Source organism: Danio aesculapii, chromosome 25 (genome assembly GCF_903798145.1).
Source record: "Danio aesculapii chromosome 25, fDanAes4.1, whole genome shotgun sequence".
NCBI lineage: Eukaryota > Metazoa > Chordata > Actinopteri > Cypriniformes > Danionidae > Danio > Danio aesculapii.
This window is the reverse complement of record NC_079459.1, coordinates 11,804,618-11,819,225: the sequence shown is the minus strand read 5'-3', so window position 1 is coordinate 11,819,225 and position 14,608 is coordinate 11,804,618. Positions and strand designations below refer to the sequence as shown.

The 14,608-nt window shown below is 35.5% G+C and overlaps 1 protein-coding gene across 4 annotated transcripts in view; it reads left to right on the top strand.

Annotated features, from left to right (window-relative positions):
* The first annotated feature begins 5,168 nt into the window (after positions 1 to 5,168).
* Positions 5,169 to 14,608, top strand: part of dapk2b (death-associated protein kinase 2b) — a 191,620-nt gene continuing 182,180 nt past the window's right edge. The window contains exons 1-2 of one of the 4 annotated variants that reach the window (XM_056451598.1): positions 5,169 to 5,887; positions 8,196 to 8,363. In XM_056451598.1, coding sequence (XP_056307573.1) covers positions 8,287 to 8,363 — 77 coding nt within the window. In that variant the 5' untranslated portion in view covers positions 5,169 to 5,887; positions 8,196 to 8,286. The remainder of the gene's footprint in view (positions 5,888 to 8,195; positions 8,364 to 14,608) is intronic. The other 3 variants (XM_056451596.1, XM_056451597.1, XM_056451600.1) reach the window with 3 other exon arrangements.

The window sequence follows — 14,608 nt, the reverse complement described above, 5'->3', positions numbered from 1 at the left end:
CACCAACGCACACACACACACACACACACACATATACATGCACCCGCCAGTACCTGATTATATTGTTGTTTTTGTTTTTCTGTTTTTTGTTGTTTTTGTTAGTTTCATTGTCTTTGTATGATCCCAAGTTGTGTACCTTTTTGCATATTCTAGAGTCAGCAATGTTGATTATGAGGTGGTTCATTCGTATAGTATGAGGCGCCGTGTAGGATTTAAATCAAACTTTGCTTATCAACACACACATAAACACGTGCATATACACCTATAAATTACTCGCATATACACCTATACTTTTAGATGTTCAAAACAACATATATGAAACTTGTGTATATACATATAAACTTGACACACGCATACACTCACACACACACGCACATACATATAAACTCCATTTATGCAAACACTACGACACACGCGCACATACATATATACTCCATCCATGCAAACACACCCACATTAACACACGCACATACATATATACTCCATCCACGCATACACACCCACATTAACACACGCACATCCATATATACTCCATCTATGCAAACACACCCACATTAACACACGCACATCCATATATACTCCATCTATGCAAACACACCCACATTAACACACGCACATCCATAAATACTCCATCAATGCAAACACACCCACACACATACAACTCCCAGCATGCATAAACACCCGTTAAACAGTCGAGCAAACATCCAAAACAAGATACACAAACGTATACAAAGTTGTGCATATTTGCAGGTGATTTATATGTGGATGTGCGTTAACTTTTCAGTGTGAACGGAAGGCATTAAGTAATTTTTTTTCTCATGCAAATCAACATGAATTTCAGAGTGATCTTGATAGCCGTGACGTTTTTCGGTGCTTTATTTACTTGTGCTAATTGCAATGAGGATGATATAGTCAGGCGAATAAAAGTGAAACAAGATTATAAAACTGCAGCGCATTAAACACACGCGTCTTTAATTTACAGCAAAACACAGAGTAGACGCGCACTACAATTTAAAGCACAGATAGCGTGACCGTCTCTCTCTGAACCGCAGATGGCGTGACCGCAGTCTTGAACTGCGGGCCTTGATGGCGAAACAAATTGCGCAATTCAGATTCTGTTTGCAGTTCAGCTGAAGGGGACACATTTGACTCCACTGAATTAGATATGGATCTAATTATAGTCGGCGAAGCAAGAACATTTCGCAAAATGTTAGTTGCGTCTGTAACGTTAGCGCTATCACTGTTCATCATGGTCATTCAAATGGAGAAACATGGCAAAATAGCTTACTTCGTCTTATTTTCTGATTAATGGCAGCTGGCAAACCAACAATGTGCATTCCTGCCACCTTCTGGACTGAAGTGTGGACCCAAAATAACCCATTAAGGATTGCGACACCATACAGAAAATCATATTAGACAACAATGTATTTATTCTAATAATATTATATACTTCATATGTGACCGTGTATTGATTAAACCTACTGCTTTCATTTATTTTAGGATTTTAATAAACATTTTGCTGGAGCAGTCATGTCATGTTTTCAATAATCAAAAGACCTAATACCTCAATTAATCACATCATTTATATTTCATAAGCTTGAAGATAGGATAGATTTCGAGACCGAACCGGGCGTGGTCATTAGGACCCGGCCGTATTGCCTGTCTGAAGACAAGAAAAAAGTGACTCAGGAAGAATTGAGTAATATGTTGAAAATGGGTGTAGTAGAAGAATCCCACAGCGACTGGGCCATCCCGATTGTCTTGGTACCCAAGACTGACGGCTCGGTCCGGTTCTGTATAGATTATAGAAAAGTAAACGATGTGTCGAAATTCGACGCATATCCAATGCAGCGTATTGCTCGACGGGTTAGGTGCTGCTCGATATTACTCGACATTGGATTTAACAAAGGGATATTGGCAGATCCCCTTAACTCCAATATCCCGCGTTTCGATTACACCAATTTGTGACACTTCCGTTTGCCAATAAGCCTTCTCAATGGTCTCTGGCCGTGAGGTGGGCGGTGATGGTATGTGAAGAGGTAAGCATGATCGAACACCCAATGAGGGGGCAGATCATGCTCAGAACCCGGCGGCTAATCAGCAGGCCAATCAGAAATTCAATTCAATTCAATGAATCTTTATTTGTATAGCGCTTTTATGATGTAGATTGTGTCAAAGCGCTTCACATAAAAGGTCATGTAAATTGGAACAGTGTAGTTCAGTTTGTAGTGTTTAAGTTCAGTTCAGTTTAGCTCAGTTCAGTGTGGTTTAAAGATCACTACTGAGAGTCCAAACACTAAAGAGCAAATCTATCAATGCGTAGCTCTACAGATCCCAAACCATGCAAGCTAGAGGCAACAGCAGAGAGGGGAAAAAAAACTTCACCAACTGGGGAAAATGAAGAAAAAAAACCTTGAGAGAAACAAGACTCAGTTGGGCATGACCATTTTAATTTCTCCGCTGGCCAAACGTCTTATGCAGAGCTGCAGTCTCAGCAGGGGAGCCTAGAAGCTGGCCTCAGCGAAGACTCGTCTGTCCCTGGAGCGTCACAGGAATCAGTCTCATGCTCTCCACTTCTCCATGACCACCACAGTAGCTGCTCAGGATACGGCCTGGTCCAGGATATGGAAACCTTGGGATCCTCTCGTCGCTGGCCTTGGATCGAATCAGTGACTATGCATAGTCTGAGGGCCTCGGGAAGAGTATCCCCAGGTGGAAATGGAGAATAAAGAGAATAATTAGCATAGCTGCTGTTCATAGTGTATATAAACAAGATGCAGAAACCTGTGTGGAAATCATCTAAGTGATGCACTTTACTGTGTATGCTTTACTAAACAGATAGGTCTTTAATCTAGTTTTGAATTGGGAGAGTGTGTCTGAGCCTCAGATGTTATCAGGAAGGCTATTCCAGAGTCTAGGAGCCATAAATGAAAAGGCTCTACCTCCTTTACTCGATTTCTAGGTACTATTCTAGGTACTACCAGAAGCCCCGAGTTTTGAGATCTTAAAGAGCGAGTTGGATTGTAGTGAGACAGAAGTTTGGTTAGATAAACAGGGGCTAAATTATTTAAAGCTTTATGTATGAAGCAATATTTTAAATTCAATACGAAACTTAACATGCAGCCAGTGTAAGGAGGATAAAATTGGGGTGATGTGATCATATTTTCTAGACCTGGTAAGAACTCTGGCAGCTGCATTTTGTACTAATTGAAGTTTGTTAGTAGAGGATGCTGGGCAGCCAGCAAACAGAGCCTTACAGTATTCCAGCCTTGAAGTCATAAAAGCATGGACTAGCTTTTCTGCATCTGAGATGGATAGCATACTTCTTAACTTAGCGATTTTTCTCAGATGAAAGAAAGCAGTTTTTGTGACATGGGATATATGATTTTCAAAAGTTAAATTGCTGTCTTATATGACACCCAGATATTTTATAGTAGAGCTAACGCTCACTTTGTGTCCCTCTAATTGTAGATTGAGTTGTGAGATCTTCTGTGTACAGGATTTAGGCCCGATAAGTAATAATTCTGTTTTGTCTGAGTTTAAGAGAAGAAAATGCTGGTCATCCAGTCTTTAACATCTTTAATACACTCAGTTAGCTTAGATAGTTCAGACATCTCATCAGGTTTAGTTGAAATATATAATATTTCAGAGTATCATCTGCGTAGCAGTGAAAGCTGATCCCATGTCTTCTAATAATGTCTCCCAGGGGTAGCATGTAAATTGTAAACAGCAAAGGGCCTAAAACAGATCCATGAGGCACCCCATATTTTACTGGGCTGACTTGTGAAGGCTGTCCATTAATATTCATAAACTGGTAACGGTCATCTAAGTATGACTTAAACCATTGTAGAGCCTCTCCCTGGACACCTGTAGACTTTAAGCGATTTATGAGAATACTGTGGTCAATGGCGTCAAATGCCGCACTAAGATCAAGTAAAACTAATAGCGAGATGCACCCTTGGTCAGTAGCTATGAGTAGATGGTTATTTTCACTAATGCGGTTTCTGTACTGTGATGAGCCCTGAAACCTGACTGAAACACTTCAAAAACATTGTTTGTCTGCAGAAAGAGCATAATTGGGTAGAAAAAACCTTTTCTAGTACTTTAGACATAAATGGAAGATTTGAAATAGGCCTATAATTAGCTAAGTTGCTGGGGTCCAGTTGCGGTTTCTTAATAATAGGCTTAATAACAGCTAGCTTGTAAGGATTTGGAACATGGCCCAAAGATAAAGAAAAGTTGATAACGTTAAGACGAGGTTCACCTATAACAGGTAGCAATTCTTTCAGTAATTTTGTTGGAATTGAGTCCAACATACACATAGCTGGTTTAGAGCTATTTATAATTTTATCTAGCTCTTCCTGTGCTATAATTTTGAAGCACTGTAAGTGATTTTGATTCAGTGAAATGTTTACTGGATCTGGAGTATAAGGCGGTGCAGAAAGTTTAACATCTCCTATTTTCTGTCTAAAGCCTTTTATTTCATCACTGAAAAATTCATGAAGTCATCACTACTAATTTGCGGTGGAACATTTTGTTCCAAAGATGACCGATTATTTGTTAATTTAGCAATGGTGTTAAATAAATATCTAGGATTGTTATGATTATTTTCTATCATTTTGCGGAGGTGCTCAGCCCTGGCAGATTTTAGAGCCCTCCTATAGCTGGACATACTGTCTTTGTACTCAATTCTAAAGACCTCTAAGTGAGTTTTTTTCCATTTACATTCCAGGGAACGGGTTGCTGTTTTGAGAGCACGAGTATGACTATTATACCACGGTGTAGTTTTATTCTCTCTAGCCTTTTTTAATTTGATTGGTGCCACAGTATTTAGAGTGCTAGTAAAGATCAGGTAAGTTATTTATAAATTCATCTTTGGTGGACGGAACGATAGTTCTACTAGGGCGATATATCGAAGCGGATCTGCTAATTTCAGGTAAGCACAGCTTATATATGTAACCCAGTAGAATGAAGTTCTACACGTTTTAAGTTTTGAAATAATCTTAAGGTTATTTATTTATTTATTATCTATCTATCTATCTATTTATTTATTTATTTATTCATATTAGTTCTAGAACAGAATTAAATCTAAAAGCGTTTTGCATTTATTTGTGAATATATACCTCCTAATGTGGATGTGTAATGATATCTGCGTTCGTCTTTGAGAGCATGATCAGATAGCAAGTTTGATCAACCTTCACTGAAATACAAGGGGTTACCAAGTTTGTTAGGTGTTCCTTGATTGGTTTATATGTGTCTAGTCCCGCCCTCCGGTTTGGAATGTGAAATGTGATTGGTTGTTGAGGAGAGGGGGATTTGACAGCCGGCAGTTTTGGAAACAGAGAGAGACGCGCTGCGGTCTGGAATGATTGAGAAACATACACGGAGAGTAAAAATACACGACATTGTAAAGTAGATCGCGTGTGAATAACACAGTTCTAATTACTTTGAGTTTGTTTTGTGTTTGATTTGAGTTCGCTGTGTGTTTTTATCAGATAAGTTACCAGTGTCAGATATTAGTCAGTTCAGAGCAAGTAGGCATTTTTTAAATGCCTATAGCGTTAACTGACAGTACCGCGGATTTAAACATAAATCCGAGGAGAGACAGTTAAACGGAAAATCAGGAGAGAAAAGAAAAGACTGCCAACTTAGGATCGGACGGTGCAGAAAGAGTCTTGGAGGAGCAGATTTGGTGGTTTCTCTGACTATGGGGGAGTTGCATTTTGTCAGCTGAAAGTTAAAAGTGAAAGCAAGGATTTAATAGAGACCTGCTGCAGGAGTTCCGCCGATCGATTGCTGATTGTTAGATCGCTGTCCACGAGAGTTGTCATCTGGAGTGTTGTCATCTTGACTGCTGTCATCTGGATCGCTGTCATCTGGATCTGAGGTATTTTGTTTAATTTTATTTGAGCTCAGGAGAGTGAAGAGGCCATTTTCATTTTCCCGGCCACAACGTACACTAGCAACGATACAGGCCTGCAACGGGGTGGGGTATGAATGTGTGTGTGTGTGTGTGTGTGTGGGCCCACTGAGTTTTGATTTGTTGATGTTTATGCAGTGAGCATATAATACTCCTGCATGTTTTTACAATACAGTTTTAAACTGTTAAATAGTTTATATAGGTGTACTTCGGTGTGTAATTGAGTGACACTATTGTAGGTATTTTCAAAGAGGAACCTATTCTGTCATCCTTTAGTCACTTGTTTGATTCATAACTTTAATTGGTCGAGGGTGTAAAGGTGGTATTTTTCTATGTTTGTTTATTTATTATTCTTCATTGTGAATTCCTTGTGTTGACTTATATTTGGTCATTTTACTTTCTTTTGGCAGTGTATAAATTCTATATTTTGTATTTTGTTTTAAACCTGGGTTCTTTTTCCAATAGTAACATTTCTATTCTAATTAAATTCATTATATTTTCTGATTTATCTAAGAGTTTTATTATTCACAGAGTTTATTTCTGGTTATTTATTCAAACTCAGCAAACATTTATATTCTAATCTGCCTTATTTACACTACATCATTGAAATATATCAGAGGGGCCTACTTCAACATCTCAGTAGGCATTTAGTGTATTGAACCTGGAGCGCTATCTTAAACTTAATACACCTAGGTGGCGCTACATATATTAGGAGGTAGTGGTCTGTAATATCATCACTTTGTGGTATAATGTCTACATAAATGACCTCAATTTCATAAGACAGAATTAGATCTAGTGTATGCTTTAAGCGATGAACCAACATTGGACGTTGGACCAACAACGTTTTACAAAAGCGCACACATCAATCTCAATATAATTGCAAGTCGGCAACACCAAGGATCCAAAGATTTTTTTAATTATTATTATTTACTTTTTTAAAAGCTCAAGACAACAAACTTTTCTATTGTCGCTAATTTGAATTCACAGTTAGAAATTCTTAGCAACAAATTCAAAAGCTGGGTCCTGACAGTGGAAGTTTTCATGTGGATGGCTATATGTGTCATCTTTTTGTGATCCCCTGTGATGGTTTCTGTGCACGTTACCTAATTGAGGAGATTGGAATTGAATGGTTTGTGTGTAAAAACTGCTAAGTTGTCACCGTTTGCATACATTATGACCATTATGACCAATCAAGTTGAGTTGTCCAATTAATAACTATATTTAAAAGAAAGTAATGTAAGAAGTTGTGAGGAGATGCTAACTAGATAATGTTGGAAAAAAATTATTATGAGAATAGAGAGAGAACCCAGTCCAGGAGACTTGAAACAAGCAGAATTATTTTATTGAGACATGTTGGTTAATCTGCAGTCATACAGCATCTTCGAGAAGTCCATGTGTCTGCAAAGCCTACTGGAGGTCTGCAGTCTTTGAGTTTTATCACAAGTCTGAATTAATACAAAGATGTGCTGTCTATAATGTCTTCTTAAGAGGAGGGGAGATGGCTAAACAAAGCATGCAAATTAAGTTTTGGAGTCAGCATGATAACCTGCATATAGGTGTTAGAAACCTGCCCAGCTACTGACCACACAAGTTAATCAACAAAAGGGGTTTCTTTGGCCTGAATGTATCACCCGAAAACAAAGGCAGAGTCGTCGAAAACCTGACCGTAGCATTTGCATCACTTCTGCTCAGCCAGTAGTCAGAAAGACAAAGGGTAAATGTCCCTCATGGCTGGGCTGTTAAAAGTTTAGAATGAAATGATATAATTAAAAACTTTAAAAAAGGATATAACTTTAAATTTAAAAAGGATATAACTTTTCAGTTATATGTTGATAATTGTTTGATTGAAACTAGATTATATACATTTATATGTCCACAATAACAATGTAGCTTTCAAGTACACAGTTCAACAGCAATTAAAAATACACATAGTTATGGAGTGCTTAGTCATAAGAATATAACAACGTTTATGTATGTTTACTTGTAAGGTAAATATTTATGATATTATCAATGTAGCCTATTAATTTTATTTACATTTATAGCAATGAAACATTAGGTGTAGTCAGTGTGCCGAAGTGTCTGTCATTTGCCAAATTTACTTTGTGCTTTAAGCTGAAGCTAAGATACAACAGTTTTGTGACATTTTCACATTGCATTATACACATTTTAAAGAATGCAAAAGCCTACATGCTCTTGCTGTACACCTTCTTGGAAATAAAGGAATGCATCTCTGCATGCTGGAACGTGTTTATGTAAGTGTCTGTGACTTTCATAGCTGCATCCTACAATCAAAAGCTGTGTTCTCTTGACGGAGATTGTAATACAGACCTGCTGCTCCCTGTTTACCGAGACAATCATCATTATCAATGAGGACATTAAGAATGGCTGTGTTCAAGCAACAAAAACTGGAGGATTTCTATGATATTGGTGAAGTCCTTGGAAGGTGAGTTGATGATGAGTTGGCTGAGTATAATTGCTCCGAGCTGTTAAGGGTTGTTGGCTAGTTAACTACAGTATGTTGATTAAAGTATTTTCATGACAAGTTAATATCTGGGGATCTCGAATTTAGTAACAGAAAGTATTAACTAAAACTGACAGGCCAGTCAGATTATTTCTGATTATTTTACACTAGATAAATGCATCCAGATTATTATACTGGAATAAAGTGATCTAATAAATAGAACCGAGTAAGTTTACACACCCTTATATTGCTCCAGACTATGACTATTTTGTTCTGCAGAAAAAAAGCGATTTTAACACTGCCAGTTGAATAGATAAAAAAAACTAAATGCAAACATGTTCAAAATATTTTATTTTGTGTTTAAGGTTAAAGCATCTTTTCAAAATAGTAGATTTTAATGTTCCTAAATAGATATAAGTATATAAGTATAAACTATTAATTATCTGTTAGTGCACTGTGTCGATCCTGTATTTTTACAAAGCACACTCCCCTTTAAAATCTGCCACAAAAGGCTGCCCCAACACTCTTAAAAAAACATCTGTTAAGCATTTCAAAAAGCATCTGTTATGATAACAGCATTTCTACATTTTTAGCAGAAGGAAGTTGAAAATCCTTTCAGACAGGAAGTGGTAAATTGTGTGAACATTTTGGAACATTCAGTGTAGTCTTACACCAGGTGACTGCTATGTCTTGCCTCTGACTATAGGTTAATCCATTTATGATTTTCTGTCATTGGTTTCCCTTTATCAAAACCTGAATTTGACATGAACGACAACCTACTAACGAAGTACTTGTGGGCTAGGGCAGGAAAAAAAAACACATTATGTTGTTTGCAGCATCTTACTGACTTAACAATCTGTCTTGATGGCTTCATGTCCCACTAAATAGCAAAATTTCTATGACACACACCCTGAATTAAATTATATAAGCTCACTTGCAGAACTGTATTTGACATGATTTTGCTGAATGTTTACAGAATTATTTTGTATTAACCAAGGACCAGCTTTGTTTGTTTAAATATTTAATACCTACTGTAGCTTTTAGGCCAATGATGTTACAGTTTTAATTTATATTAAAGTTCAGTAACATAATTTCATAAGTGTGATCGCATTTGTAAATACATAGCAAATGTGTTCACAATGATGAAACTATGTTACTGTACTTTAATTACAATAATGACAATAATGATGTTTAGTCCTAAAAGGACATGTCCAGGAAAACGAGGATGTATGGTCACTCCAGGAGAATGAGAGAAATAAATGGTAACGCTTTATTTTGATGGTCCATTTGAGTATTTGTAAACTGTATGTTTAATATCTGTTGATACTGCTGCTTAACTGACTATAAGAAACTTTATAGGTACATGTCAACTTACACAAACTTTCATCAGCAGTCATGTTCTGTGTGGTTTGAAAGAGACTGGCTACTGCATTTTTTTTTAATGAAAGGTTAATGTAAACATTGTGTTTTAGCATAGTTGGCTTTAGTAACCTTTAAAAATGAAAAGTTCTGAATAAGGACTAAATTTGCAACTCTCATCACTAAATGTAAGTAAAAAAAAAAAAAAATATATATATATATATATATATATATATATATATATATATAAGGGTAGTGAGCTGGCTTTTTAAAATAATTTTATATATTGCTGCTGATGTTTAACAGAAAAAAAAAAACAGAAAAAAAATGCTCATTACGGGAAAAACACTTTAGTGATAGTAAACTAACTCTCTACTTTCAAATCAGTTCATGTGCAGTCAGTTAACGCTAACACTATTTTAAGAATGTTTTTAGCATTTTGGTTTTGAATTTGAGTCTTTGCATTGACTTAACATGTTAATCATTCATGCTTGATGCTTCATCTGCATCTTTGAACATGAAGATAGGTCTTCGACAAGCTTACAAACATTTTCTTTAAATTACTGAAAATACTCATAATCTTTGAGCATACAAAGAGATCATTCAATAGTGTAATAAAAAATCATTGTTTTTAAAATCACAATAAAACAAATCTAAAATAAAGAAAACCAAGAGCTGTGTGCTCTCATTGTCTAACGTTGTTGGTTGATCAAAAAGATTTGCAATATACAAGGCTGTTCTGTTTAAAGAAATTTCAATTATTACATTAGTGTGAGGGGTCATTTAACAGTAATCACATGAATAGCATGAAAGTCACTTCTTGCGTTACCCTTTGAATTGAACATTCTTTCAAACTGCAATCATGGCAGAAAATCCTGTCATGTCCACTTCATAGGGAACAAACCTCTGAAGCTGTAAGAGAAACATACAAAATGCAAGCAGAGAATGTTTATCTAACTTCTACACAACATCAGAAGAAACCGACTCTTCTTGTTTGTTCTAGATCTTTACAGTACATTGATGATAAATAGACATTTGTGCCACTCAGTGTTTACAGGTTGAAAATGAAAGATTTTACAAGTTATTACTTTAATTTCAATGATATATGAATATAAAATATTCATTTCATTTTCCTTCAGCTAAGTCCGATTTATCTGGGGTCACCACAGCAGAATGGACCGCCGATTAAAAAATGTCATGTACACAAATTTTGTGAAAATGGTTCTATTATTATGTAAAGTATTTTATATATGAATATGGCCATGTCAAGTTGTGTTTCTATCTATAGTGTAATGTTTATTTAAACAATAGTGCAACAATTTTATTCATGTTGAAATGACTTGACTGGACTGCTGACAAATATATTTCATTTATATATTTGTGTTAGTTTATTTTATTTTAAATAGTTTTACTCTGTTTCAGCTGACAGCAAACATTGGGTGTTTATTAACAAATAAAAATTGTTCTATGTAGTGACTTTTCCTTTTTTTATTAGCTTAGGTATCATGTTAAGTAAAAATTTTGGTATCATGACAACACTGGCGTCTAGCCTATACCTGAAGAAATCATATGCAGCTGTTTAACTTCATCCTAAACTTTGCTCCCGTACTATGGCTGCTGCAGGCACAATGACATTATGCAGTTCTGTTACCAAGTTACCTAACTGGGGTCTATTTTCAGGTGCTGCGTAATATCATTGCGTCTGCTGCAGCCATGGTACAGTAATTTTTCTTTAACTGTGCTTTGAGTAAGTCCACTTTGGCAAATATGTCCCTTAAAGAACCTACGCTATATATATGCACTGTAAACCTAACAGTGAAAATCACAAAATGAAATGAGTTAGTTTAACTCATAATTAGTTTGACATTTTTGCATGAATTAATTATATTTTTTATGTTAACTTGGCCTAACTTCATTTAAATTAATCTAATTGAGTCTTAGTCTAAAGTAGACAACAAAATAATATTTAAAAGCGATTACTAATAAGCACCCTTAAAAAACCCTTGTTTTTTATCAGTGGTTAAAAACTATTAACTCTATGAAAAATGTCTTATCTGTATCTGTGAAATTAGAAAAAAAAAAAAACAGCATGTTATTCAGGCGTCTGAATGGAAAACCCCGCGCATTTTCCCCCTCAAGATTCAAATGTAGCATTTGTGGCACATGAAGAGTCTAAAGGAGAAAATCAGCCGCTGACAGAAAATTATTCACAGGCAAGCTCTGCAAACTACTTCAATATATTTATTCTACTTTTAAATGTTTTAATGTTTTGTTGTAACATCATGTTGTTGTCAGCCAAGTTATGCAGTTTATGCTACTTTCAAGGAGAAAGACACATTAATGTCTTAACTATGGCATTATTTAGTGTTAGTGATTCAGCCATGTACGGTGTAAAATTAATGTTATATTTTTTCATAGTTCATTCATTTTTTCTTTTTCTTTTCTATTCATTTTCTTTTTCGGCTTAGTCTGTTTATTAACCACCAACTTATCCAGCACATGTTTTACGCAGCGAAAATTTGTTATATTTTTACAATTTTGTTGGACAATATTTGTCATCTTTATTATCTTGACTCAAACTGCGGAAACTAATGTTAAATCAAACATGTGATATTTATGTCTCTCTGTGATGATAACAGACTTGTATGCTGGAGGAAAAATAGCTCTTTATTCTTCACTCGCACACTTGTGCTTCCTTACATGCGCAACCTGCATGTGTTGTCAACTCACGTGACTTCACAGGACACATGAAATGCATATGTTACATCACTCCCTTTTTTTAACAAGCTTTTAATATGCAACAATAACTTTGCAACAAACTGTTAAGTATTAATTGTTGCCAATCATGGAAAACTCTGTAACAACTAAAATTCCTAAGCATCATGAATACTTAAAAAATCTCCACAGTCTCTGTTTCATGAACAGTCTGTAGCATTTGCGTTATGTGACGCTCACGTTGTATGGCTATATTAGCCTGGCGCATGTCAACACAAATCCTGACTTTATCATGATCTTTTGGTTTGGGTGAAGTCACAATTGGGGAAACCCATGGAGTTGGACTTGTTACCATTTCTATTATGTCATTGTTTGTCAGTTGTTATAATTCAGCTTCCACTTTCTGTCGAATGTGGAATGGCACACGTCTGTGTGGCTGACATGTAGGTTGAACATCTGGATTAATGTGCAACTTCACTTGAAAGTTTTTCAGTTTACCTATTCCTTTGAACAGTTCTGATTTATTTTCAATGAGTTCATCGGCTACTGTGCGAATGGTGTTTGTATGGTTAACGGAGCTGGTGATATTTATTAATACGAGCTCTTGTGCTGTTCCCTAGCTTAGAAGAGTGTGTCCATCATTCTGAAGTACATAAAACTTAGCTTCTGTAGCACTATGCGATGCTTTGACATTGCACTGGAACATTCCAAAGCTGGGTAGATCTGGATTGTTGCTGGTCTGATTTGTGGTTTTGGTGTGAGCGTGTCAAATTCTGCTTTGCTAATAATATTTACTGCAGCTCCAGAATCGATCAAAGCTCTAACCCTGGTGCCGTTTAATTTTATTTCAGTCTGTGGCTGTTGTTGGCATGTGTTGCTGTTTAAAACAAACAGGTCTATATCAAAGTCCCTTGATTCTATAGTCTTTGCCCTCTCTCTCTCTCTCTCTCTCTCTCTCTCTTTATATGTGTGTAAATATATATATATATATATATATATATATATATATATATATATATATATATATAGAGAGAGAGAGAGAGAGAGAGAGAGAGAGAGAGAGAGAGAGAGAGAGAGAGAGAGAGAGAGAGAGAGAGAGAGAGAGAGAGAGAGAGAGAGAGAGAGAGAGAGAGAGAGAGAGAGATTTGAGATTTTAACAAACTTTATTCTGGGAATCGAAACACAATCAGAATAAGATCATTAAATTTTTTTTACAATTGTACATTTTTTTTCTTTTTAAAACAATTCAGAAAAAGATAAGTTTTCTCCTATAACAGTACACACCTTTCCATCTGAATCCCAAATGTCTTTAAAACTTTCTATATTGTCCATCAATCTATAATAATTAAATTCTAGATGTATTATAGCCCTTATTATACATTTAAAAAACAATAAAACATCTAAATCAATGCTTTGTTCTATTTTCTTCTTTCTTGTTATGTAAATTGTTATTTTCGCTTGTCCTACCAAATAATTTAACAGTTTACATTCTTCTTTTTTTCCCCAATTTTCACTCCAAAAATGAAACAAACATCAGATAAAATTTTCCAAACAAGTCAAACAATTCCTTTAAAAACTCAAATAATGAAAACAATCGTTCACATTTAAGAAAACAATGAAAATGTGTCTCTCTACAATTACAAAAAGGACATAAATCTGTAACATCAGAATTTAAAATAGACACAAAAGCATTTACAGGAACAATACCATGGAGTATTCTCCATTGAATATCTCCAACCCTTTTTGTCAATGGTGGCTTATAAATTGCTTCCCATACTGGCATTATTTCATCTAATTTTCTCCAGGGTGTGTCAATCTTATTCTTTAGTTTTCCTTTATTTAACACTTTATTTAAAGAATAAATACATTTTCCACCAACAGAATTAAAAACAGTAAATCGAAAATCACTTTTAAAAATCCAATATAAAAGTTGAGAGTCCTCTTCATCCATTTTTGGTCTTACACATATGTTCAGAAAAAAGTCAGTGCATTCAGGCAATTCGCTTCCTTTCATCCAGTTTTTGAGTTTTAACTTTTCTTCTTCTAATAAAGAATCCCGAAAAACTGTTATAATTTGTCCAACTTTCCTTAAAGAATGAATATCAAGTCTTTGTGCCACCGCTTTCACATTATTTAGATTTGGACCTGCTAGC